The following is a 27,379-nucleotide window of genomic DNA, read 5'->3' on the forward strand; positions in this document are numbered from 1 at the left end:
ACATCTTCTCACTTGCTAATAAGGTAAGATTTGGACTAACCATTTCTTAGAGGTGAATGCAAAAGGCTCTTGGATGGGTTTGTGTCACTTAGCAACCTTTTGAGGAAATGCTTACCTCAGTAAATACCTTCCAGCAACAGTAAAGGGATGGAGAGGGAGAGAGAAGGAGGGCTTTCAAACTCTTGTTTATGACTCAGGTACTGGTGAGGTGACATTTGAGCTAGAGAATCATTTATAATAGAAGATTATTTTACCTCTGAAGAAGAAGAACACAGCACTCAAATTCCCTTGCTAAAATGCTCAGATTTGATTAAAATGTATCCTGCTACTAGCATTCATTCAGTAATCATGATGCCCAAGAAATAAGAAAAAAAGTATTCAGGAAGATGCTCCTTTAAACTTCTTTAAAGCCCTTATAAAAAGTTACTCTGTGCAATGCTGAGTGCTATATAAAATGAAAAAAAAAAAACTGTAGAATTTTAGTTTTCAGTAATAAAGGCATTAAGCGGCCCCATTACTACACTCTGCATTTCTAAAGAGAGAGACTGGAATAGCAGATTAAAATGATTTCAAGTAATTTGATCATGCAATGACTGTAGTGGCATTCTTTGCCAAACCAAGCATTCTACTGATGCCACTGGCAACCTGCAGACAGCACAGTCTAAAGCAACTAAGGCCTGCATTCTTTAGAAGGAAATTCATAACAGCAAGGAGAGCAGTGCTTTCGGTTTTATCATTAACTAGTTTAACTGGGTTAAACTGATTGACTGGATTTGCTATGCAAGGAAATTTTGTTAGAGTGACTCTATTAAGACTCCACTAAAATGGAAAACAAAGGTAAATAAAACTATAATCCCCCCAAATCCACTTTGAGCAAGTTTATCTATACATCTAAAGGAAAAAAATAAAGTTTTCTTTGTATGGTTAGACGTGGCATTTTTAGTGACATTATAGTAAATTGACATTTTATATGTCAATGGTAGCCTAAGCTATTTCAAATTACTACTTGTTCAGTAGTAACTTGTTTTTTCAAAGTATCATCATGATATCTCATGGGCTGTGAATTAAGAAAGAGATATTATAATCCCTAAAGACAATGAGATCAAGTGACTTATCCCAGGACACAAGCAACTTAGCAGCAGTTTTGAGACAATAACCCAGTTTCTTGATTGGAATGTGAGCCTTGGAGTATGAAAGAAGATAATGGATGTCAAGCTCTAAATACAGTATTGCATGCATAGAGATCTTTGATGCATTTCAGTTTTGGTGATTACGTTTGTTTCAATAACTCGCTGGTGTACAGTAGAACTGCCTAGTGGAAATTCCAAGTGGGCCCGTGGAATACAACCAATATGAATATCTACTGGTATAAGAGCCCTTCAGAGTCTACAGTGTGAAATGTTTTATCCCTTTAGGACCTCTGAGATCAGCAGCCATGAGTTCAGACTCAGAAATGGCTGTTTTTGGGGAGGCTGCTCCTTTCCTCCGAAAGTCTGAAAAGGAGCGCATTGAGGCCCAGAACAGGCCCTTTGATGCCAAGACCTCAGTGTTTGTGGCAGAGCCCAAGGAATCCTTTGTCAAAGGAACAATTCAGAGCCGAGAAGCTGGGAAAGTGACAGTAAAAACTGAGGCAGGGGCGGTGAGTAGAGACCCAGGAGCCTGCCATATTTCATTGAATTTGGGGAGGGAGGGTTTGGTCACTCCATTGATGTTAATGGTTATCCTTCTTATTTACTAGACTCTGACAGTGAAGGAAGATCAGGTTTTTCCCATGAACCCTCCCAAATACGACAAGATAGAGGACATGGCCATGATGACCCACCTGCATGAGCCTGCTGTGCTGTATAACCTCAAAGAGCGTTACGCAGCCTGGATGATCTATGTGAGTGTCCCCTACCAGGGGTCTTTATTACCATCACTGCGTACCTTATCAGCCCATGGCCTCCACTGCAGCATAAAGAGTCCCAAGTAGTGACATATTTTCATTTTCACTATTAGCATAACTAATTAAGTGTTTATACTATTATAATGAACTATATAATGAATATTACACTTTAGTAAGGCACAATGCAAACACCAGCACATCTTTTCATTCAAAGCCAAGGAAGGACATTATCTTTGTTGACTAGATTGACCACAGATCTATAATTAAATATTTGAGCAGTTACTGATTATATCTCAACTATCTGCCTACATCTTCCCCACCCCCCTCTCCACATTCCAGTTGCAGAATCATTCCAAGGAGGGAAAATATAAACTTATATTTTATCACTTAAAAATGATTTTTAGGGACAAATTTCACTCATTTTCACTCTGCCCAAATAACAGTAATTTGCATCTATGTGTTCTGGTTCCTTCTATTTGGAATGCCACCTCTTCTGTGAAACCTTTCCAACTTCCCCAGGCAGAGTCTGGTGGTGTGTCCCATTGTTTCGGTCCCTGCAATCATATTGGCCATGTTTTTCCTGCATCATTCATTATATCACTGTCTCCTGCGTTGACTGGGAATTCCTCAAGGGACACAATCTCATTTATGTTTTATTTCTACTGCCTGGCAGGGACCTGGAACATAATTCACTTTCCAATAAATATTTTAAATTCAATATATTATGTTACATTCATACTTTTTTTAACCAGTGCTGATATTTAGCTGGGCGACACCTATACAGGCGTATCTGGTGTTTGTGGTCAACTCTGTTTTAACTGGTTGTTCTGTTCTGGACTAGTTGTCAAATGTTTTAAAATTACTCGGTTGTAATCATAATATATTTACATCATTTTTTCTTGTTTCTTTATAATTTAAAATAGTTTGAAAAATATATTCCCAGTGTTGTTATATACTGTCACGTTTACCTTTTTTAAAGGTTAAAAAAATAAAAAACAAAAACATGTTTTATGTTGCCTTAGGATTTACTACAGTTCACCTAATCACTTCCTCATTGTTAAACATTTAGCTAATATCTAAATTTATGTTGTTATAAATTTGAATTATCTTAATTCTGCAAAGGAAGTATATGACTTTCTTTAAAAGAGTACAAATGTCTCATAGAACACATTTAAAAACAAGCAAATAGACAAACATGTTTTTACAGTTCCTGCCACGTAAAAAAGCACTGTGACAATTTCTGAGGGGAGAAATAAGAATTCTGAATTATGGTCCCTTCCCTCAAGGATGTTGCTATCACATTGCTGAATCCACCAACTAGTTTTCATGTTGATGCCTTAAAGAAATGTAGAACATTCACTTTAATTCCTCCTTTTTGTTAAAACCCAATTAATATGGAACTGAGCAAATAACAGAAAAGGCCTTTGGGTAGTAATTCTTTCTTTCCTTGCAAAGACCTACTCAGGACTCTTCTGTGTCACTGTCAACCCCTACAAGTGGCTGCCAGTGTATAACCCTGAGGTGGTGGCTGCCTACAGAGGCAAAAAGCGCCAGGAGGCCCCACCCCACATCTTCTCCATCTCTGACAACGCCTATCAGTTCATGCTGACTGGTGAGTTGGTCAGATGTTTTGTGTGTACATAGTATTTCTAGAGTAGAACCATAGAGGAGAGGGTGGGGGAGAGAGGGAGAGAGAGAGATTCTATAACCAAACCAATTTCAACATACTTCAAAACTATCCCCTCGAGGTGATACAGGTATATTTATGAGATATTATATAATGGCTAATGATTTCTTAAATGTTTAAACTTCAGTAAAGGTTGTCCATGATTAAATAATTTACTTTTGAATGACTCAGAAATTCAAATAAATTTGAACAAAAATACAAACATATCTGTGTACATGTACACACATGCACATTCAGACACAGAATCACACATACAAACTTTGGATCTCCACTTATCCTAAGCCAAAAAACAGGAGAGTAAACCTTGCCTCTAGGGTTTTATTCTCAATAACATAAATTGTGACCAATGAACATAAATTAAACATGCCACAAATGCTATTTCTCTTTCCCCGGTGCCAATTTGAACAGTCCTAAAATTTTAAAGTATATAAGGTATTAAGACAGTTATGTTAATCTGTTTTTTACAATATTGTCTTAGATAGACTTATTGTAAGTACCAGAACTCCTCTGGAAAGAGCTTGAAGAATTCCTTGTTAGAATAAAACATCGAAACAAACTTTTATCCTCCCCTGAAAAATATGACTAAACCCATGAGTACTTTCACAGCAACCTCCTTTTACTATTTTTCTTACTTTTCCACATGCTAAAAATATCTCCAACATCCATTTTTCATTACTTCTTTCATCCACAAAAAATATGTAACTAACTAAAGTTGTCATCAATACTCAAATCATAATGTCAAGTCCGCTTTTGTTATTTATTTAATGGTAGAGTACTAAAAAGAAAGTCTGACGTTTCAGGAAAATAGAGCCATGTGATTATCAATTATACTCTGGCTTTCAAACATTTTCTTTCATCCCAGAATCTTCTCCTCAAATGAAATATTTCTTGAAAGACTTGAACATAAGACAGATAAAAGTGGCAGTGTTAATTTTAAATGGGTGCATGTGTGCAAAAGCAGGGGAGAGAGTAGAAAAGAGAGGTACTAGAAAGATGGTAGACCCAGTACCCACAAAGCCCAAAGGATTGCAAAACCCAGGTTTAAAAATATTAAGTTAATTCCATTTTATTTTGTCATTTACAAATGTATAAGAAAACAGTACTAAATGTCCACATTTTCTCTTTTGTAGACCGGGAGAATCAGTCAATCCTGATCACGTAAGTAGATTTTATGCTTTCTTTTCATGAATGTGATAGCTGCTAGCTTTGGGACCTCATTTGATTTTGTTGTGATTTGACAGTGGAGAATCTGGTGCAGGGAAGACTGTGAACACGAAACGTGTCATCCAGTACTTTGCAACAATTGCAGTTACTGGGGAGAAGAAGAAGGAGGAGGCAACCTCTGGCAAAATGCAGGTGGGTCTGATTGTCAGGATCAGAATCCAGGCTCTGTTAGGGTTCTCAGGTAAGAAATTCCTAAGCCTCAGATGTGAGGACTGCGCTCTCCTTTGCAGGGGACTCTGGAAGATCAAATCATCAGTGCCAACCCCCTACTGGAGGCCTTTGGCAATGCCAAGACCGTGAGGAATGACAACTCCTCTCGCTTTGTAAGTCTCTTGGACGCTATGATTGGCTCTGTTCACAGGTCAAAATTGATGGGATGCTTGTGAATACATTCTTTGAATCTTTTATTAACATTATATTACACTGACTTTTTTCTTCTGAACATGGATCAAAAATCCTGTCTTAAAAGATATGTGCCCTTTTCTGAGTTCATTCTTATCTGTCATTATATTATTATTCACAATTAAATTTTTCATTTATTTTCAATTGATGATAATTGATTACCTTTATGAGGCAGACAATGATGTTTTAATATATTTATACAGTATGAAATCAAACTAACGTATCACCTAGCATATGTATCAAATGTACAAATTTTAAAATAAAAGAAAATTCTTTCACTTACAAAATAGGAGGGTTTTTTTTGTTTTTTGTTTTTTGTTTTTTTTTTAGTTCTAGACACAAATCGTCTCTAAATTGATTTAGTATTAAAGCCTTACCATCTCAAGTGTTTTGGAGTTTGCAAAGATTTGATATTATTGAAAAATAAAGGAATAATATTAGTTTTCCTTTCAAGGGTAAATTCATCAGAATCCACTTTGGCACTACAGGAAAACTGGCTTCAGCTGAATTGAAACATGTAAGTGCTCAAATATCCTCGAAAATAATTTCTGTTCCTCATGAGCTATAAAATTAACCAAAAATCAAATTTGTAAATCACAGGAATTTTTATACTTTACCCGTGTATTGTTTGTTTTCTTCTAGATCTGTTAGAGAAGTCTAGAGTTACCTTTCAGCTTAAGGCTGAAAGAAGTTACCATATTTTTTATCAGATCACATCAAACAAGAAACCAGAACTAATTGGTAAGAAATATCATATTTCCTTTTCAAAATTCCTATAATATTACCTCTGAATTTATGTCTGAATTTTGTTGAATTTATACATACTTTATTTTAATTTTTGTGATACTAGGATTGAACCCAGAACATTCTGCCACTGAGCTACATCCCCAGCCCTTTTTATGTTTTTATTTTGAGATAGGATCTCACCAATTTACCCAGGCTGGCCTCAGATTTGTGGTTCTTTTGCCTCAGTATCCTGAGTAGCTAGCTGGATAAAAAGCATGTGCCACTCCACCCAACTTGTTATTTAATTTTTAAAAGAACTTTGCAGGCTAAGGGTATAACTCCATGGTAGAATGCTTCCCTACTATATGCAAGGACCTGGGTTGGATTCTCAGCATGGCATAAATAGCTTGTAACTTTGTTAAAATGTGTATGTGCTCACTAAAAGAACTCATAAGAAAGAAAAAGGAAAACTGAAATAACACTTCCAATTTCTATCACTATAGTACTAAAATATTATTCTAGTCATTTTCAATACATAAATCATAACATGGATACACACATACAACTTACATAACTGAAATAATAGTTACATTCCCTTTTGTAATTTTTTGCTGAACCTATCATGGTTTTCTCTATGTCAATAAATATAGATTCACATTATTACTTTTAATGGTTGCATAGTGTTCCACTCTAGAAATAAGCATAATTTACTTAATCATATCATACCTTTTAATGATATTTAGGTTGTTTTCAAAATTAAATTGTAAATAGTCAACACTGTTATTACTACTTATAGATACAACTTTTTTCATATGTAATGATTTTTGGATTATAATGGTGTTTAAAAATAGGGAATGATAGGAGATACCCTGACAACAACTTTAAGGGATTTGAGATGGTGTTAAATATCCTTTAAGAGTCCCTTCACTGCCCATCAAGCATCTTTTAACCAAGCATCATAAAGTGATCTTAGAATTTGTCTAGAAATCTCTTGCTTTGATGAAGAAGATTATTATGCTTATCTTTGCTCTTTTCTATGTATTTAGAAATGCTTCTGATTACCACAAACCCATATGATTACCCATTTGTCAGTCAAGGGGAAATCAGTGTAGCCAGCATTGATGACCAGGAAGAGCTGATGGCCACAGATGTAAGTAGAACACACAAAAACTGGAATTACTACATTGGGTCAGAGCAATGGTCCATTTAGATAAATATTTAGTATCCCATGGAAATAGCAAAGACTGAAGTGTTAGGAGCATATGCATGCCTCCTGGAGTCTATGAAAATGTTAAGATCTGCCTCTACAACATTTTAATTTACCTTAATAGTCTAAAAATTTATTATTTTGGGATTTAAGCAATTTAACTATTTTTATATCTATTTTCTATGGACCAAACCACCTCTCAAAATAACAAGGGCCTTAAATTTACTATCCTTGTTCCCTAAGTTTACTTTTTGAACCCTCAGATGATACACACCTAAAATTAGATTGCTCTGTGCTGGTTTTTGGTTGACCAAACCTTTTATGCCCAATCTAAGGAATTTCTTGCCCCCTATTCATACTGGTAGTTTCAGTTTGACCAATAAGTCAGGAGTGGGAATGTGAACTATAAATAGCAAGTGTGTGGACTATAACCTAACAGTTACATTATTGATTATTTGACAGAGTGCTATTGATATTTTGGGCTTCACTAATGAAGAAAAGGTATCTATTTATAAGCTCACGGGGGGTGTGATGCATTATGGGAACATGAAATTCAAGCAAAAGCAGCGTGAAGAGCAAGCTGAGCCAGATGGCACTGAAGGTATCAGCTGAGTTGATGTCATATTTGTTTGACTCACATTTTTAACCTGTTTCCTGTGAGTTTTCCTAGAGAAGACAAATTCACTTTTAAGAATTGAGTGTTAATTTATACCAAAATAATATATTGTGTGAAACATGGGCATTAGATAGTTTCTATCATTTCCAAATTTCTTTAGGGCAAACTACCCATTACCAACGTCTTTAACTTAATGAAAAAATGGACAAGAAAGTTCAAAAAGTGATACATAAAAAACTGTACAAAACACACGTAGCTTAAAAAATTTAAGGAAGTGGGTATCTTTGGGCCATAATAAAATTGTTCTACCTTGTTTTCCTTTTAGTTGCTGACAAGGCAGCCTATCTCCAGGGTCTGAATTCTGCTGATCTGCTCAAAGCCCTCTGCTACCCCAGGGTCAAGGTCGGCAATGAGTATGTTACCAAAGGCCAGACTGTAGAGCAGGTAGGTACATAATTCAAATTCATCACCAGGACAAAGAACATTTTTATAGCCCTTAAATAACTTTGAGAGCTCTGTCTTTGTCTTTCAAGGTGACCAACGCAGTGGGTGCTCTGGCCAAAGCAGTGTATGAGAAAATGTTCCTGTGGATGGTCGCCCGCATCAACCAGCAACTGGACACCAAGCAACCCAGACAGTACTTCATTGGGGTCTTGGACATTGCTGGCTTTGAGATTTTTGATGTGAGTATGTAGCTGGCTGGTGAAGAGATTTTTATAGTAGGACATGGGAATAGTAACAAGAAAGATTTTATGAATATCATGACCTTTTCTTACAACTGTCAGTTATATTAAGACTTAGATTTATTTGGCAGCTACAAATCATTTATTGTAGTGGCAATTCCACTTCTATGAGAAACAAAATGCTTAATGACGACCTGAATTGCTAAGTGATCCAAAGGGAGTCATGAATTAATCTGGTGTTGTGGAGGGAGGAGGATTCTAAAAATCCCACAAAACAAAATGAAGCTAATGTGAAAATATCAAAGTAAACCTTGTGATTAAGTATGCTCTGAAAATATAGTGGAGGAATCATTTGGAAATACTTAAACAGATAATAAAAGCTGAGAAAAATTTTATAATTTAGATTCAGTATTCATAAATGAAATTAGCTTTTAATGCTCATTAATGTGATATCATGAAATAAAAGTTCATATTTGATCATGAGATACATTTTTCCTGCTTATAGTTTTTAAGAAGTTTATCTTCTTCCTAATTATTAAAGTAAGATTTGGACATTACATAAAATATAAAAAAATCAAGGGAAAATATTCCACATAATTGGACTTTATATCTAGTTAATGTTAATGTTAACATTTTGGTGGAGTTTTAAAATATAAGTGTATGTTCTCATACTGCACGTGATTTTGGTATTATGATTTTTTTTCATTTCATATTAAAGAATAGAAGTGGTAATTATTGCTCACTTGAAGTGCTGACCAAAGTGAATTCCTCATAATGTAGACTCCTAGATAATTTCTCAGGGGTTGCAAGTTGGCTCATAAGTCCACTGAAAACTAGGAGCCCTCTAAAAGATGTAGAAGATAATGGGAATAAATATGGGATGATTAAGTAGGAACTCAATAAAACACCTGAGTAAACTTTAGCAAATGCAGGGGAAAATAATACTAATAGGATTTTCTATAAAATGGTAGTAGGAGAAATAGTAGATTCCACACATCTTCAAACCTTCCATACATTTTACTTTTTATTTCAAAGTAATCTCTTTGGTCCAGTGATTTTCACATCTGTCATCTAAAGGCTACTGGACAAAAAGTTTTAAATTTAAAAATACTGTATTTTTTTAAATGCTCAATTTTTTAAGAGAGAAGTAAACACATCTATTTATTTAGTTCAACAGCCTGGAGCAGCTGTGCATAAACTTCACCAATGAGAAACTGCAACAGTTCTTCAACCACCACATGTTCGTGCTGGAGCAGGAGGAGTACAAGAAGGAAGGCATCGAGTGGACCTTCATTGACTTTGGGATGGACCTGGCTGCCTGCATTGAGCTCATTGAGAAGGTAACCTCCTCTGTCTACTTGGTCTCTACTGCCCATGTATCTGCTTTTCACATTTACCCACATGCCTTTTACCTCGTCTTAAATTCAGCCTATGGGCATCTTCTCCATCCTGGAAGAAGAGTGCATGTTTCCCAAGGCAACAGACACCTCCTTCAAGAACAAGCTGTATGAGCAGCATCTTGGAAAGTCTGCCAACTTCCAGAAGCCTAAGGTGGTCAAAGGCAAGGCTGAGGCTCACTTCTCCCTGATCCATTATGCTGGTACTGTGGACTACAACATCACTGGCTGGCTGGACAAGAACAAGGACCCCCTGAATGAGACTGTGGTTGGACTGTACCAGAAGTCTTCATTGAAAACTCTAGCTTTCCTCTTCTCTGGGGCTCAAACTGCTGAAGCAGGTAATGCCCAAAAGTCTAACATTTTCTGTAGATATTACAAAATGTGATGTTAGATTGAGGCTGGAAAACTCATAGTCCTGGCAGAATGTTTGCTGGCCAAACCCATTATTCCCCTAAGCATTGAGTAGGCAGGCTGGTCTATAATTATACATGTGTGGCTCGAGTCACTAGAAATAGGGGTCCTACTTGCAAAGAGTGAGAGAGGAGGAACTATCATACTCTCAACCAATGAAAAGCCTCAGCTTCTATGATTGCTTCTGCTTCTTCCACTACACTGAATATCTGGAGATATTTAAGATAATGTAGTTACCAACTTCTGCCTCTCTATACTTGCTTTATTGATGATTTCTGAAGTTAGTATATCCTAAATGTCCAAATATCGGGGTGTCCATTTCTATATGATAAAGGGAATGGCCTTCACATTATTTCCCAATGAAGAATGAATCACAGAAAAGTGGATGCAAACTTAGTTAAAAATACAATTCAAACAGAGGCACCAAGAGAGTGAGGAAATGCTCCATTTGATGAACACAGAAAAGCACAGACATCTGCAAATTGGCAAGGATAGCCCTGTTGATTCAGAACCACATTGAAATGATACTTCTTTTTCTCCAGAGGCAAGTGGAGCTGCCAAGAAAGGTGGCAAGAAGAAGGGCTCCTCTTTCCAGACTGTGTCTGCCCTTTTCAGGGTAAGGAAGAAATTGTTCTGGGAAATTACATTTCCCAGTTACTTTGGGAATTTTTTTTCTGGTACTAGGGAATGAATGCAGGGCCTTGCATGTGCTAGACACTGAGCTAAACCCCTAGCCCATAAATTCGTTTTCAGAAACATAAGATCTTCTTTTCAAGAGACATTAGGAAAGAACTGACATTAGCTAATGACTTCTATTGATTTAAATTTGGAGAAAAAGGATTTAAATTACTCAGAAATGGTTATCTCACCTTTCATGCTAAGTCAAATAGTGAAGAATATGTGATAGGAAATTTCATAAAACTTAATGCTCATCATAATCTAGTGAGTCTGACAAGGAACAATGACATGTACACAGAGAGACTAACAGACATTGGCAAGACTAATGACATCTAGCAGATAACCTACAACAAAGCTCACATGGTGTCCTTGCTCTTAAATTAATTCTCAATTATAACTGGTAGATATGCTTACTTATAGATAATCTTATGTCCTAAAATTTTACAGAGCTGGAAAGAGGGAGCTGTATTTATGAGAAAAAGTTCAATTGTGTGCAGGCTTGCATTTTTGTTTTGAAGAACTATAGAGTTTAGTAGAAGAGAGTGTGATCATCTAGTATGGGTAGCAGTGGCCTTGTAAGTGTCTGTGGGTGGCCAAGAATGTAGGTAGAAAGAAGGACAGTGCTGGTATAAACTGAAAAGAAGCACATTTGGTTGCTGTGAGTAACTCCTGCCAACCTAAATTCAGAAAAATGTACTGAGGAAGAAACTAATCTCAGGAGAAACATTTGAGTTATTCCTTTAAATGAAAACAGTCCATTCAGGTCATTTAACCCAGCCATAAAGACTGGCTTTATAAACACTGCCAACTGTTCATTACCATGTCCACAGTCTGAGATGACAGGATTTTTCCTGGTTTTACAGGAGAATTTGAACAAACTGATGACCAACCTCAGGAGCACCCACCCTCATTTTGTAAGGTGTATCATTCCCAATGAAACTAAAACTCCAGGTAAGAAGTTCTAGAATGAAAGAAGAAGACATGATTGCCACACCCCCTTATTCAGAACTCTGCAGTGAAATATATATGTATTTTTTAGGTGCCATGGAGCATGAACTTGTCCTGCACCAGCTGAGGTGTAATGGTGTGCTGGAAGGCATCCGCATCTGTAGGAAAGGATTCCCAAGCAGAATCCTTTATGCAGATTTCAAGCAGAGGTCAGACTGTCCTAATTATGGCATATCTTGAAGTTTTATACAAATAAATTTAGTACAAGCAGAACAATTTAGTGAAAAAATTTTAATTAGCCAAAAAAGAAAAACGTGTACACCTCAAAAATACCTTTAAGGTATTTAATAGGTATATTATATTTTAACCACTGTGTAGAATTTTCATTGAATTTACCAAGCTCCCAACTAGTTTACAGATGTGTGTGCATTAATTTCAATTTAGTTTTGAGAACTATCTTTTTGAATACTTAGTATGTTTGGATTATCTAATTTAATCATTATAAAAATATAGTATAGGTAGGCACTAACATGACTTCATTTTATAGATGAATAACCTGAGGTTTAGAGAGATAAGTTATTTGCCCAAAGCCAGACATTTAATAAGTGGCTGAGTTGGTAACTCTCCCATGCATGTACAACTTCAAATAATTCCTGTTCTGTTGCTTCCTTTAATTGTATCTATCTTCATTTTTCTCTCATACATAAGCTTCCAAGTGTTTTGCAGAAACAGAGGGGACATGTCACAATTCCTTAGATCCTTTTTCTCCTTCCTAGATAAGCCTGTCTTGTAAATCCAAGAATAAGCTTGGGTGGCAACTGCAGGGAGCAGGTCTCCTAAGTCTAGGCCTGGTGGAGTTGGACAGAGAGCTTCAGTGCTCAAGACTCGATGCACCCCTAAGTTTGATTTTAAGTGTTTAGGGCAGTTCTCCATACCTGAAGTATCTTCTACCAGATTTTTCAATAAAAAGCACTCTTGGACTCGGGATTTTAAACAGCAAATTCATCAAGCAGGGATAACGTTATATTTTATAGGTCATCTATAGCTTAATGTGAACAAGATTATAAAGTTCTTTTCTGAGAACAGGGTCTGATGAGGCAGAAAAGAAAATTGCAACTCTTTAAGAGATGGTAAAATGGAGTACAACTTGATAGCCAATAGGTTGACCATCCATGTAAGCAATGTCATCCCTCTTTGAACAAAGAATAATATTTTTAAGAACTTTTATTTTTAAATAAATCACTTAATATTTAGATATTATTTGTTTTATTAGTAAACCAAGCATTATTTTATTTTTTTAAACTGCATTTGCTTTACAGATATAAGGTACTAAACGCAAGTGCTATCCCTGAAGGACAGTATATCGACAGCAAGAAGGCTTCTGAGAAGCTCCTTGCGTCCATTGACATTGACCACACCCAGTATAAATTTGGTCACACTAAGGTAACATTCTCTAAATCCAATCTGATACTATTCCTGTTCTTTTGAATTTTATGCAACATTTCTAATCTGGAACACTGCCCCCACACAGGTCTTTTTCAAAGCTGGTCTTCTGGGGCTCCTAGAGGAGATGCGAGATGACAAGCTGGCCCAACTGATTACCCGCACCCAGGCCATGTGCAGAGGGTTCTTGGCAAGAGTGGAGTACCAGAAGATGGTGGAGAGACGGTATGAAAATGTACTGTTTATTCATGTCTTTCATCCTCAAAAACACCCTTGAGGTGACTTACAGTTAAGACTCAACTGTGCTGAGGACACTGAAGGAATGGTAAGAGTCCCATAGAGAAATGAAGGAAAACTTAAAGGATCATCACCATGAAATATATTCTGAGTGTTTGGGTAAAAAACTGAGAAGCATGAAGTGTTCATAGTTTTCATCTAACAAGAGAAAATACATCAGTGAGAAAGCAGAGACAATTTTTTACTGTAGCACTTGGTTCTAATATGATTTATTAGGCAGATGATTAAAGAGAGGACATTGAAATGTATAGCATTTTCAAGAATGGTTTTATACAGGATATAATCCTGTATTATCCTTCCTCCATCTGATCATTTCTATTATTGAACTATCATGATTTAAAATATTAAGGGCATTTGTCTATGAAAGACTTGTTGTAGTAAATTAATACAATGTCATCAAGGGATATGGCTTCCTGGTGATCTAATTTGTTGAAGGGACAGAATTCAAAGACTATAGTGCTAGGCTTCTCAGGCTGCAGGATATACATGACCAGGACCTATAGTGATATATGCATTTTACATTGCCATTCTATGTATATCCACACATATGTGTAAATATATAAACAATTTACATAAAACAAATTTTATTTTTACTATTTGAAATTATGCTTAAACTTCTGTGGCATTCTATTTTACTAAAAATAATAAATTTGGGTCCTAAATGCACACACACACACACACATATGTAAATAATTGTCTATATATGAGGGTAAATAATTTATTCAAATAACCTAAATTAAAGCAAATGTGATATTATAGAGTTAATGCAAAATTCACACCACATTAAAATATAATACTAGAGATTGTCAAATAAATTCTAGCATCTTTAATCAGATACCCCACAATCTTTAAAGGTCATGTTCACCTCCTGCTTCCCTTATGGTATTTTAGTAAGAATGTTTGAGAGGCACTGAGGCACAGCAGTACTTCTCAAAGTGTAGTCCTTGATTTGCATTATCACCATCCCTTGTTAACCTGTTAAAAGTGCACAATTTCAGGTCCCACCCCAAATCCTCTGAATCTGACTCTTTGGAGGTGGAGTTCAGGAATCAGTGTTTTATCAATCCCGTCAGGTCATTTTTATTCATTCCGAAGTTTGAGAAGCAATGAGGTAGAGGAATGAGTAGAGGAATGGCAAATCCTCAACTATCACCCCCAAAATATCACTTGCTTAATCTGTGCATTTCAAAGAAGGTGAGGATTAGAGTGGGGACAGAACCTCCAACTCTTGCTGCCTAAATTTCATCTCATTTCATCATCCACACAATACCTAATTTGCAGCCATTGAATTTTAGGGAGTCCATCTTCTGTATCCAATACAACATACGAGCCTTCATGAATGTCAAGCACTGGCCCTGGATGAAACTGTTCTTTAAGATCAAACCTCTGCTAAAGAGTGCAGAAACTGAGAAGGAGATGGCCACCATGAAGGAAGAATTCCAGAAAACCAAAGATGAACTTGCCAAGTCAGAGGCAAAAAGGAAGGAATTAGAAGAAAAGATGGTGTCACTGCTAAAAGAAAAAAATGACTTGCAGCTCCAAGTTCAGTCTGTAAGTTGGGGTAGCATGTTGGGTATTGCTAATCAGAATGCAGGTGCTAGAACTCTGACCATTATGGGCAATGGGCTGGATAGTCAGCAGAGCAGACAAGCATTGGAGAGAGAAAGTTGAAGCCCTCCATGTATCCCTTCATTGCCTGTTGAATCCCTTCCATACAGCACCACAACAATTAGGTAGAAATGTCCATCATCTTTCATTCTACAATTTTATTAAACTCCAGGATTTATGTCTTTTCCTTTTGAAGAAAGTCCTTGAAAGTGATTTTAAAATGAAGTAATCCCAGATAAAATATTAAGGGGAGGACATCACAGAGGGAGATTTTTTTCCTGAAGCTTCTTTGAACACTTTTTTAATGTCCATGAGTCTTAAATTACAATATTGACAGCTGGAAAATGGCAGCATTCAACACCAAATTTTATTGAATTATTGTTAATTATTGATATAAAAAATTCTTATCCACTCTTTACAATCTATCGCCATAGTCAGTACCCTATTACATCCACACCTAGATTGCTTCATCAGTATCTAAATTGCTCTGCCTACTTACAATTCTCTCCTATTCTGTCCAAGCTACTCACTGCTCGCTCTTGGGCCAATCATTTTAGAACTGCTTCCATCAACTTGGAAATGTAATTTATAGGACTGTTTTTCATTTAGAAAGAATTGAATTGGTCTGGTATAATTTACTCATCACAAAATCATATATTTTTTTCTGGTAAGATTAGTCTCTGCTGTCAAGTTTGGGCAGTATAATAACTCCTTCAAGATTACAGTAGGAAAAAAGAGCCTCCCCTTGCATTGTTTTTTCTTTATTGCCTCTACCCCCTTCAAATCTATTCCAAATTTTTTTCTGTTCTCCCCAAAGATTTACTCAGAATCTGTTCTACACCACTACATTCACTACATAGCTATACAGAGAATATATTCTTCTGTGTATTCAAAAGTTGATATGGAGGATCACTGGTGAATACAAATTTCATGTTTCTCTCATTTTCTGCCTGCTCTGTTCCCATTAATTGGAAACAGTGGGTTGCCAGGAATTTTTTGATTACTTTTTGCCTCAACTTGAATTTAAAGCATCATAACCAGGGTCATCTTTCAGTACTACAAAGAAATGTATTTCAATAGCAGTTGCAGGTGGAAATTTTCTGGCAGGAATGCTTCCCCATCCCCCACCATGATTTTCTTCCTAATAAGTTGATTTCTGCAAACCCAAATACTATCCATCTCTCAAGACTTAACTCAAATACCAATTCTTTTATTAAGCCAAACTTGGCCCAACTTCTCTGTTCTCTGATGTCATTAATTGCTTTCTACATTAACGGTAGCCTTTGAGAGAGAGGTTTTCTAATCTATTGTGGAATATACTCTTCTAAAGGAACAGGTCAACTACCAATACTTTTTGGTTTTTCTACATATGAAAATGTACTGCTCTTTAGTAAGTGGTCATGAAACAAAATCTGTGAAGACATAAACAAGTGAATACAGGAAATCCAAGAAAAAAAACTGTAAACATTTATACTTTTATCAGTGTAAAGTATTTATTCTTTCTTCTCAATTGTAATTTCAAGGAAGCTGAAGGGTTGGCTGATGCAGAGGAAAGATGTGACCAGCTGATCAAAACCAAAATCCAGCTTGAGGCCAAGATCAAAGAGGTGACCGAGAGAGCTGAGGATGAGGAAGAGATCAACGCTGAGCTGACTGCCAAGAAGAGGAAACTGGAAGATGAATGCTCAGAACTGAAGAAAGACATTGATGACCTTGAGCTGACACTGGCCAAGGTTGAAAAGGAGAAGCATGCCACAGAGAACAAGGTATGAAACATACTCTGTTGTACTGTATCCAGGTTCTTCTCAGTCAGTAGCAGAGGTCACCTCTTTCTTAACCCCTATAGGTGAAAAACCTCACAGAAGAGATGGCAGGCCTGGATGAAACCATTGCTAAGCTGACCAAGGAGAAGAAGGCCCTCCAAGAGGCCCACCAGCAGACCCTGGATGACCTGCAGGCAGAGGAGGACAAAGTCAACACCCTGACCAAAGCTAAAATTAAGCTTGAACAGCAAGTGGATGATGTAAGTCCAGCATTATCAAGGAAATTATTTCTTCTAAAGGAAACTGGGAATTCCTAGTTCCTACTCAACATAATTTATATTTAGCTTGAAGGGTCCTTGGAGCAAGAAAAGAAACTTCGTATGGACCTAGAAAGGGCTAAGAGGAAACTTGAAGGTGACTTGAAGTTGGCCCAAGAGTCTATAATGGACATTGAAAATGAGAAACAGCAACTTGATGAAAAGCTCAAAAAGTAAGTATGAAAGAATAGCTCAGGAATTTGCTTCCACTGCTGGGTATGAACTAAATTATTGCCATTTGCTGCTTTTCCAAAAGGAAAGAGTTTGAAATGAGCAATCTGCAAAGCAAGATTGAAGATGAACAGGCACTTGGTATTCAATTGCAGAAGAAGATCAAGGAGTTACAGGTAAGTACATGATCTCCATCACTTTAATTCAACAAGAAAAATAAATGACTGGCACAAGAAACTGAGTTTGTATTTTCCACCATTTCCAGGCTCGCATTGAGGAGCTGGAGGAGGAAATTGAGGCAGAGCGGGCTTCCAGGGCCAAAGCAGAGAAGCAGCGCTCTGACCTCTCTCGGGAACTGGAGGAGATCAGTGAGCGGCTGGAAGAAGCTGGAGGAGCCACTTCAGCCCAGATTGAGATGAACAAGAAGCGGGAGGCTGAATTCCAGAAAATGCGCAGGGACCTGGAGGAGGCCACCCTGCAACATGAAGCCACAGCTGCCACCCTGAGGAAGAAGCATGCAGACAGTGTGGCTGAACTTGGGGAACAGATTGACAACCTGCAGCGGGTCAAGCAGAAGCTGGAGAAAGAGAAGAGTGAGATGAAGATGGAGATTGATGACCTTGCTAGTAATGTAGAGACCATCTCTAAAGCTAAGGTACAACAGATATGGGAAAACTGACATTAATGACACTAACCCATATGGACACATCATAGTTCAAAAAGGACACATTATACACATTAAGTCATTTATTATTTGCAGTTATCCAGGAAGGTAAGCATAAAATAAATAAAGCCTTTTTAATTATTTTCATTTAACATATAAATAAACAGAAAACCAAAGCACAGCAGAGTATCACCCCATTTATAATAACAGTGCTAGCTTTGGAAAATAGGTCATTTGTGTTCTTCAGTCCCCCAACTTGAGAGTACAACTCTCCCATGTTTTCAATTATCCAATAGCAAGGTTTCAGTGTATACAAAGGCAATGCAGTAGTTTTTAATATGCCTTTAGAGTATGTACCATATAATTCTTGTGGAATCTTAAAATTGAAACCTACTATTTAACTTTTATATTAATACTGCACATAGCTTCATGACTAGCTTTTGTAAAATAAAAATAAACAAATTCTTCTATATCACAGTGCATATTAGATAATTTGACTTATGAATCAAAACAATTATTAGATATTTCATTTGGGGAGAATTCTTAGCTGCTGCAAAGATCACTATCTTGAAGGGTCTCCACTTCCTTCTTTCGCTTTTTATCCTGTAGGGAAACCTAGAGAAAATGTGCCGCACTCTAGAGGACCAAGTGAGTGAACTGAAATCCAAAGAAGAAGAGCAGCAGCGGCTCATCAATGACCTGACAACCCAGAGGGGACGCCTGCAGACTGAATCTGGTAAACCTCCCCTCTTGTTTGGTGCCTAAGAGTGGTGGTGATGATGATATGGTTAAGAACAAATGATTTGGTGGCAGTCTAATAAAAGCAACTGAGATCATGTGTGATTCATTGAAAGGCTCAGACTCTTCATCTAAGTGCAAGGTCATTTGGGGACAACTCTGGAATAAATATTTTCATATAACTAAACTAAGCTCTGCTCCAGAAAGGCCTTGAATATTTATTTTTCACAAAGGGGATGTTGGAATAGAGGTCATTCCAGCATGGGTTCAGGACTTCTTTGTCAAGACACATTTTTTAAAAAAAGTTTGTATCAACATTAAATTAACGACTAGGGTAATGGATAGGCCTATCTCTCAAAAGTCTATGGAAGTGGAACTATGTAGAATTGGACATTTTATCTCCCTTTTTGACAGCCTTCAAAAGGTTTTGCAACATATAAAAGGCTAAAATAATTAGTTATGGAGAGGACAAAAAATTTGAGCTATATTTATTCATATGGATTGATATGGAAGTTCCACCATAAATACCCAAATTTAGCGTTGACTATGAAGATGCCAATATAGAATTCAATAATCTGAGTATTCATTTTGGGGGGATAAGGATAAAATTTATTTTTAACATGGGTTTGCAGAATATTTTCTTCATTTAAAAAACAATGTGCTATTTCTTTGTCTAGGTGAATTTTCACGCCAGCTTGATGAAAAAGAAGCTCTGGTGTCTCAGTTATCAAGGGGAAAACAAGCATTTACTCAACAGATTGAGGAATTAAAGAGGCAGCTTGAAGAAGAAGTAAAGGTAACAATTATTCTGAGTTGACCATAAACAGATACAGTTATACCAACTTTTAGACGGTTTTGAATTGAAACTTAAAAATTAAACAATTAAACATCCAATAAAATGAAGGCATAACTATCTCCACAGGCCAAGAATGCCCTGGCCCACGCCCTGCAGTCCTCCCGCCATGACTGTGACCTGCTGCGGGAGCAGTATGAGGAGGAGCAAGAATCCAAGGCGGAGCTGCAGAGGGCGCTGTCCAAGGCCAACAGTGAGGTTGCCCAGTGGAGGACCAAGTATGAGACCGATGCCATCCAGCGCACAGAGGAGCTGGAGGAGGCTAAGTATGTGCACAGCACTGAAAGAATGTGCTGAAAACTTGGCACAGTCAGTGAATTAGTTTGACAATGCTTAATTAACTAGTTTCTATTTGCCAGTCACTACCAAGTCCTGAGAATGATTCATGAATATAGCAAACAGTAGTCCCTACTGCACAAGACTAAAATCCAGTTAAGAAATCAAAAATGGCAAATGATTACTAATTACAGAGCTTAAGCCATATGCCAAGCACACCAAGCTCATCGCTGCTTTAGGGTTTTGTGCAGTTCCCTCTGTTTAGAATACATTCCATACTGGTCTCCCTCTAGCTCATTGTGACTTCTTTCAGATGTTGTGACTTGACTCAGATGTTATCTCCCAAGGGAGGCCTTTCCTGAATACCTGAAGTAGTTGCCCATAATGTACCCTACTTTACTTCTCTTTGTCATACTTATATCTGAAAGTGTGGTCATGGATTTTTCTGACTTGCTTATTGTTTATCTCTCCCACTAGTTTGTAAGCTTTATGGCAGGGAACATTTTTGTCTTATTCATTGTTGTCTCAATGACTGGTTTATAAAAAAAGCTTGCTGATGTTTGTTGATTGAACTAATAGATCACGTTAGTGTGAAGTTTCCAATATGCTTCAGTATGCTAACAATTTGTGATTGTTATTATGTTTATTTCTCCCTAAAATTTTATATAATTTTTCAGGAAGAAGCTGGCTCAGAGGTTACAGGCTGCTGAGGAACACGTGGAAGCTGTGAATGCCAAATGTGCATCCTTGGAGAAGACAAAGCAGAGGCTGCAGAATGAGGTTGAGGACCTCATGCTTGATGTGGAGAGGACCAATGCTGCCTGTGCAGCCCTAGACAAGAAGCAAAGGAACTTTGATAAGGTGATGTCTGTAGCATTCACTGCTCTCGTCACTTTTTTCTGCCCTATACAGCAGGTAACCACTCTGGATTTTTCAGATCCTGGCTGAATGGAAGCAGAAATATGAGGAAACACATGCTGAGCTGGAAGCATCCCAGAAGGAGGCCCGCTCCCTTGGTACTGAGCTGTTCAAGATGAAGAATGCCTATGAGGAATCCTTGGATCAGCTAGAAACCCTGAAGCGAGAGAACAAAAACTTGCAGCGTGAGTCCCTTTCACTTTCAATAATATTCATGACTTGGAGGAATCTCTCTCTCATGCATGTGTTTGACCAAGTCCTTACCTGTCTGTTACCCAAACAACAGAGGAGATTTCTGACCTCACGGAGCAGATTGCAGAGGGAGGAAAACGTATCCATGAACTGGAGAAAATAAAGAAACAAGTAGAGCAAGAGAAGTGTGAACTTCAGGCTGCTTTAGAAGAAGCTGAGGTACAGATTGAATTGTATCTTATACACAAACAAATCAGAAAAAATTAAATACATCTTTGTAGGTTGTAAAAAGATAGACAGAATAAAATTAATGCCTTGCAGAAAAACTTCAAAATGCTTCTTGCTAATGTCATCTTTTGTGGTCTTTAAGGCATCTCTTGAACATGAAGAGGGGAAAATCCTGCGCATCCAGCTTGAACTGAACCAAGTCAAGTCTGAAATTGACAGGAAAATTGCTGAGAAGGATGAGGAAATTGACCAGCTGAAGAGAAACCACATTAGAATCGTGGAGTCAATGCAGAGCACACTGGATGCTGAGATCAGGAGCAGGAATGATGCCATCAGGATCAAGAAGAAGATGGAGGGAGACCTCAATGAAATGGAAATCCAGCTGAACCATGCCAACCGCATGGCTGCTGAGGCCCTGAGGAACTATAGGAACACTCAAGGCATACTCAAGGTAAATGGCTTCAAAAGATGGACCCGGGGGGCTGGGGATATAGCTCAGTTGGTAGAGTGCTTGTCTTGCATGCACAGACCCTGGGTTCAATCCCCAGCGCTGCCAAAAAACAAAAAGATGATTCCAGGACAATTGGAATGACTGCAGCCTGAGAACATGATATCTCAATGATCTCTCATTGCACAGGATACCCAGCTGCACCTGGATGATGCTCTCCGGGGCCAGGAGGACCTGAAGGAACAGCTGGCCATGGTTGAGCGCAGAGCCAACCTGCTTCAGGCTGAGATTGAGGAGCTGCGGGCCACACTGGAGCAGACCGAGAGGAGCAGGAAAATCGCAGAACAGGAGCTCCTGGATGCCAGTGAGCGTGTCCAGCTCCTCCACACCCAGGTGGGATTTAGAACAAAGAACTCCCCTGTTGGTTGATGTTTACATGCCCAGAATATACAGGCCTGAATTTTTTATATGACGGCCAGGTTTTATACTTTCATCATTTTTTTTACTGTATTATTGAGAAAACTTCCACTATTTTATGTTAAACAAATATTATTGACTCACTTCCTATAATAATCTAAGGCTAACTCATTGTCTATTATTTTTTAAGTTTTACTGACTCTTCTTATTAATATTGACATTTTATTGTGCAGAAATCGAATCTTGTGAACATTATTATTTTATCCCTGTGAATGGTTTCACTGGCAAATGATAATTTTAATATTATACAGCTATTTCGTCTGCTTATGAAGTATGTTCTTGAAGATGTTCAATATTCTATAACATTTCTATTTTATTTATTTGCACTACATAACAAGATTCCTTAATACTGAAAGCATTTCTTGTATTTTTTAACCTAATTTTTTTTTCAAAAAATGGTACTTTAATAGCATAATAAGAAGATGTATATGTTATTTTAAAATAGAACACTAGCCTGATCAACGCCAAGAAGAAGCTGGAAACAGATATTTCCCAAATGCAAGGAGAGATGGAGGACATCATCCAGGAAGCCCGCAATGCAGAAGAGAAGGCCAAGAAGGCCATAACTGATGTGAGTAGCAGGCATAGTTCTCCATTAATTTAGCAGTACGACTGCCTACAGCAATAGTTTTCTTGATTTTTTTTGGTTTATTTGCCAACAAGGCTGCCATGATGGCTGAGGAGCTGAAGAAGGAGCAGGACACCAGCGCCCACCTGGAGCGGATGAAGAAGAACATGGAGCAGACAGTGAAGGACCTGCAGCTCCGTCTGGATGAGGCTGAGCAGCTGGCATTGAAGGGTGGCAAGAAGCAGATCCAGAAGCTGGAGGCCAGGGTGGGTCTCCCAATATCTATTTCCTTCTGCTTCCAGTGCCTGATTTGATTAAAGTTCTTTCTAAGAGCCTACCTATTTGCAGGTGCGTGAGCTGGAAGGGGAGGTTGAGAGCGAGCAAAAGCGTAATGTTGAAGCTGTCAAAGGTCTGCGCAAACATGAGAGGCGAGTGAAGGAACTCACTTACCAGGTACAGCATTAACTTTTATCACCTAAGCATTCTTCCAAATCAATGTGAAATGCTCATATACAATGATACAATAGCGCTTTAGAAATAAGGTCCTATGGTTTTTATGATCTTTCAGACGGAAGAAGATCGGAAAAATATTCTCAGGCTTCAGGATTTGGTAGATAAACTTCAGGCAAAAGTGAAATCTTACAAGAGACAAGCAGAAGAGGCTGTAAGTATCTTTAAAGTAGAAGGGAAGAATGAAGTCCTTGGGTTAAGAAAAGCTAATAGGTATTTACATTCATTATCCTGTTCATTTTTGTAGTTTTATTTCTTATCATTTGTAATATCAAAAGCTTGGTTTTAAAAGTTAACTTTCACTTAACAAAGAAACAAAAATTTAAAAGCAGAAATAACACAGGCCATAATCTCTGGTCATTGTCTGCTAAAATTGCCAAGTGATGAGAAAATATAAACAAAAATCCCTATATTTAAATGCTAAAGAAGAAACTTTCCTTTATATTTCTTTGGATAAATTTAAAATAAAAATCATAATTACTGAATAATTAATTATAAATAAAACTACAAGGAAGATGCTACTTTTACAAACCTACATAATGAAGTCAAAGCTATTGACTGAAAGTTACTTCATTGTATGTGCTTTCATTATGAGTTAAAAATAAAAATAAATTAATAAGTGGACAGTGTAATCCAGAAATTATGAATAACAAAACAATGGAAATAAGAAGCACTATTAAAAAAGGTAGAAATTGATAAATTGATTAACTAGAGTGTAATATTTTCTAATTTGACTATTTTAGTTATATCTAATAACTTTGGGGAATTGATATACTTTTGAGTAGTTTAATCAAGGGGAAAGTGAGAGAAAATATAAACTCACAACATTATAAATAAGAAAAGAAATAAACCATGGACATAAAAAAATTTTGGTGTAATTACTATGTAAACCTACCAAAAAAATTGAAATCCTGAGGAAATTTATGATTTTTCTAGGAGAATATACATTACCAATTTGGCTGGATAAGTTATTTCAGAATTACTTCTGAAAATGGACCCAGGACCGGACAGGTCTTTCAAAATTTCAAGGGACAGATAATCCCCCAGCTATGTAAGCTGTTCAAGATCATGGGAAAAGACAGAGAGCTTTCTAATTCATGTTAAGAAGCCTGCATAACCCTCATACCAGAACCTGTCCAAGAGAGAACAGGGGGAAGAAAATACAGGCCATTTTATTCATGAGTGTAGTTGTAGCATGGGTAAATTACTAAGTTGTAAGACCCTTACTTTATTAAAGAAAATTTCTATTGGTATTTAAATAGGCTTAGTTCCTACAATGTAAGGATTACTTTATAAATAGGGAGTCTGTCAGTACAATTTTTACATCCAAAGCAGGAAGAAAAAAGTGAATGTATTGTGCCAAAACATTCATAGTAAAATACATCATTTATTTCAATTTTAAAAACTATTATTAAATTCATCCTTAATATGATAAAGAATACTTAATTTTAGGGAACAGTCATCATCTAACATCAAGTATTAACAACTTTGACTTTAATATTCTTTCCTTCTCCTCTGATCTTAACATTTTTTATTGTTCTATTTGTGGTACACATCTTTTAATATGCTTTGGTTTAAAAATTAAGTTTGTGATTATTTATGAGGCACCAAGCCCCAGTTAAATCACAATATTAATTTCAATGATAAGCAAAATCTTGGAGATGGTAAGATTCTGCTTATCTATAGATGCCAAATCCTTTCATCCCTTAAGTCTTTAGTCTAGAAAGATGTGCAGTATGGGCTTCTTACAATTCCATTTTTATTCTCAGGAGGAACAATCCAACACAAATCTATCTAAATTCCGCAAGATCCAGCATGAATTGGAGGAAGCAGAGGAAAGGGCTGACATTGCAGAGTCTCAGGTCAACAAATTGCGGGTAAAGAGTCGGGAAGTTCATACAAAAATTATAAGTGAAGAGTGATCAAGTCCGGATGCAATGGAATGACTGAAGAGAGGCACAAAATGTGAAGTCTTTGGTCATTTTCCTCTGTAATTTTGTCTATTCTACCCTATTGTGAAGGAAATAAAAAGTACAGAATATTTTGCAAACCATATCCTTAGGCTTTGTTTGTTTTCTCTCCTAAAATGATGTGAAAGTTTAAATAATCTCAAGCCTCTTGAGCAATCACATTTAACCTGCCACTATGATAATACTTGAAAACTATGAAGCTGTCACTTATCAGAGAAGCCAGTTCTGGTGAACAGAAATCTGGATATAATTTTTCTTTCTAACCTTTCCTGATATTTGGGGTATAGTAAAATCCTAGAAAGTTCCTGCTTCCTCTAATTTTTCAGGTCTACGCAAAGAATGGCACTAGCTGTATTTTCACATGGGCAATTCAGACGGAACCACATCATTAATTCTCCTTGCTTAATAACTGATAAAGAACACAAATGAAAAGTATTAATTAGTTGGTACATGAAGATTTCCAATATTAATACTAATATGCTATGCACATAGTGTGGGTACGGTTTGATATGATGAATGAGATGTGACCTTTCTCCCTACGAAAGACACAGGGTAGCAATCAAGACTGGAGCCATAGAGATTATTACTTTATATATTATAATATTTCCAGACTTCATGGCCTCCTAGATAATCATGTAAAGAATCAAAATCAACTACAAGAATATCAATAAAATGTATACACACATAGTGATGAACATGAATTTGGTACAAAAAGTAGATATGGTAGCTATCTAAATTACTGAGAGAAAAATTCTTGGAAGATTAAGATTTTTAAACTAGATACAGCTGAGATACATAAGCCAAAAATATAAACTTCCTGGACAGTATGAAAGAAAAGCTAAATGCTAACTTCCTGTAAAAATAGAAAGCAAGAATATCTTGGCTTCAAAGGCACCATGTGAGAATGATTTAAATTAGACCCGTGGAGGCAATTTAACAGGTAAGTTGGATTCATGCTATAACACCAGATTTAGGAAGGGTGTGGGATTGCTCTTCTCACTGTATCCGTCCCTTTTTCACTTTGTTCCTATATCACCTGTGAATGCTGAAGTGCCTCTTAACTTGGCAGTAATTACCAAAAAAAAAAAAATAATAATAAAATAAAATAAAGTCTTGCTTTCCATTTACTGAATAGTTTTTCTAAAGTAGAACAAAAGTCTGTCTAAAATTCCCATCAAATCCTACTGAGAGCATTATTAAAATGTTCTCTCTTCCTGAGAATTATTACCTACATTTTACAGATGCCTAATAAAGAAACAGACATTTAATAAAACAAAATGATGTACCTGTAGTAACAAAGCGAGTTAACAGTTGACTACAAAAGCCCCTCTTGGACCCACATCCTTTGCAAGACTCTTCCTGATGGCTTTAATTGACTCCAGATAGAAGAATTTCACCAGGAAGTGTTTGGGACTGCAAGTCAGATGACTGGGGTCTGGACTGCTGTGTGATTTGTAGAAAGTTTCTTCTATTTTTTGAATTTCAATTGCTTTATCAGTAAAATGACTAGATGGTATCTTAAAATAATAAAATAAAATGAGGATTACTACCAGCATCTCCAGAAATCTTTTTCACAAGGCAATCCACCTACTTCCATTACAACAATTTTAGTATAAGGACAATAGTACAGATATGGGTGCAAACGGGATACAGTGGGTCTCAGGACCAGTCAAACAATGTTGACAGAGATGCAAAGTCACAGATACAATAAAACAAACATGTTTTAAAATCAAAAGTTAAAATAGAAAGCAATGTCAAGATATTATTTTCAAGCAAAATGTTAAATATATATTTTAGGTATCTGATGGAAAAGAATTCATACACACTCATATTTACAGGGAGAAATGCTCCGTTTTAAATATTTTTCCTATGTTCAGTTTCATAGAGGAAAAAGGATTTAACAAACAATTTGCATTTTTAAATATGAGAAAAACAGGACATTTCTGCTCAGTAAGGCAGTTCAATTTTGGAACAAGTCTGAAGTGGGAATGGAATGATTTCACGATGAATAAAAGGTGAATGACTGGAGGAAACAAAAAAGCTGTCTATCTTTGGCTGCTCCTTGTGAAGC

General features: G+C 36.8%; 1 protein-coding gene across 1 annotated transcript; it reads left to right on the forward strand.

Moving 5' to 3' along the window:
* Window positions 1–1,423: 1,423 nt before the first annotated feature.
* LOC124108456 (myosin-2) lies at window positions 1,424–25,379 on the forward strand. Its single transcript, XM_046466903.2, has 38 exons — window positions 1,424–1,639; window positions 1,739–1,882; window positions 3,341–3,497; window positions 4,703–4,730; window positions 4,814–4,928; window positions 5,027–5,119; window positions 5,653–5,719; window positions 5,841–5,939; window positions 6,971–7,074; window positions 7,594–7,732; window positions 8,073–8,191; window positions 8,281–8,430; window positions 9,600–9,770; window positions 9,859–10,168; window positions 10,784–10,857; window positions 11,783–11,870; window positions 11,959–12,076; window positions 13,187–13,310; window positions 13,399–13,535; window positions 14,903–15,158; window positions 16,739–16,981; window positions 17,062–17,238; window positions 17,323–17,468; window positions 17,552–17,642; window positions 17,732–18,121; window positions 18,740–18,866; window positions 19,546–19,664; window positions 19,791–19,987; window positions 20,675–20,858; window positions 20,935–21,100; window positions 21,202–21,326; window positions 21,478–21,786; window positions 21,973–22,176; window positions 22,706–22,831; window positions 22,924–23,094; window positions 23,177–23,281; window positions 23,397–23,492; window positions 25,108–25,379. Exons 1-38 carry the CDS (start codon window positions 1,436–1,438, stop codon window positions 25,258–25,260), a joined length of 5,826 nt encoding a protein of 1,941 aa, XP_046322859.1. The 5' UTR covers window positions 1,424–1,435; the 3' UTR covers window positions 25,261–25,379.
* Window positions 25,380–27,379: the final 2,000 nt, after the last annotated feature.

The sequence above is a fragment of the Marmota monax genome, unplaced genomic scaffold (assembly GCF_021218885.2).
Source record: "Marmota monax isolate L192 unplaced genomic scaffold, Marmota_monax_Labrador192_F-V1.1 WCK01_AAM20220418_F8-fsc00691, whole genome shotgun sequence".
Lineage (NCBI taxonomy): Eukaryota > Metazoa > Chordata > Mammalia > Rodentia > Sciuridae > Marmota > Marmota monax.

Coding starts and splice junctions, on each gene's coding strand:
- LOC124108456 (XM_046466903.2), top strand. CDS start 1,436: ATGAGTTCAGACTCAGAAATGGCTGTTTTTGGGGAGGCTGCTCCTTTC. Junction 19,988..20,674: donor GAGGAGCTGGAGGAGGCTAA/GTATGTGCACAG, acceptor ATAATTTTTCAG/GAAGAAGCTGGCTCAGAGGT. Junction 23,493..25,107: donor AGAGACAAGCAGAAGAGGCT/GTAAGTATCTTT, acceptor TTTTATTCTCAG/GAGGAACAATCCAACACAAA.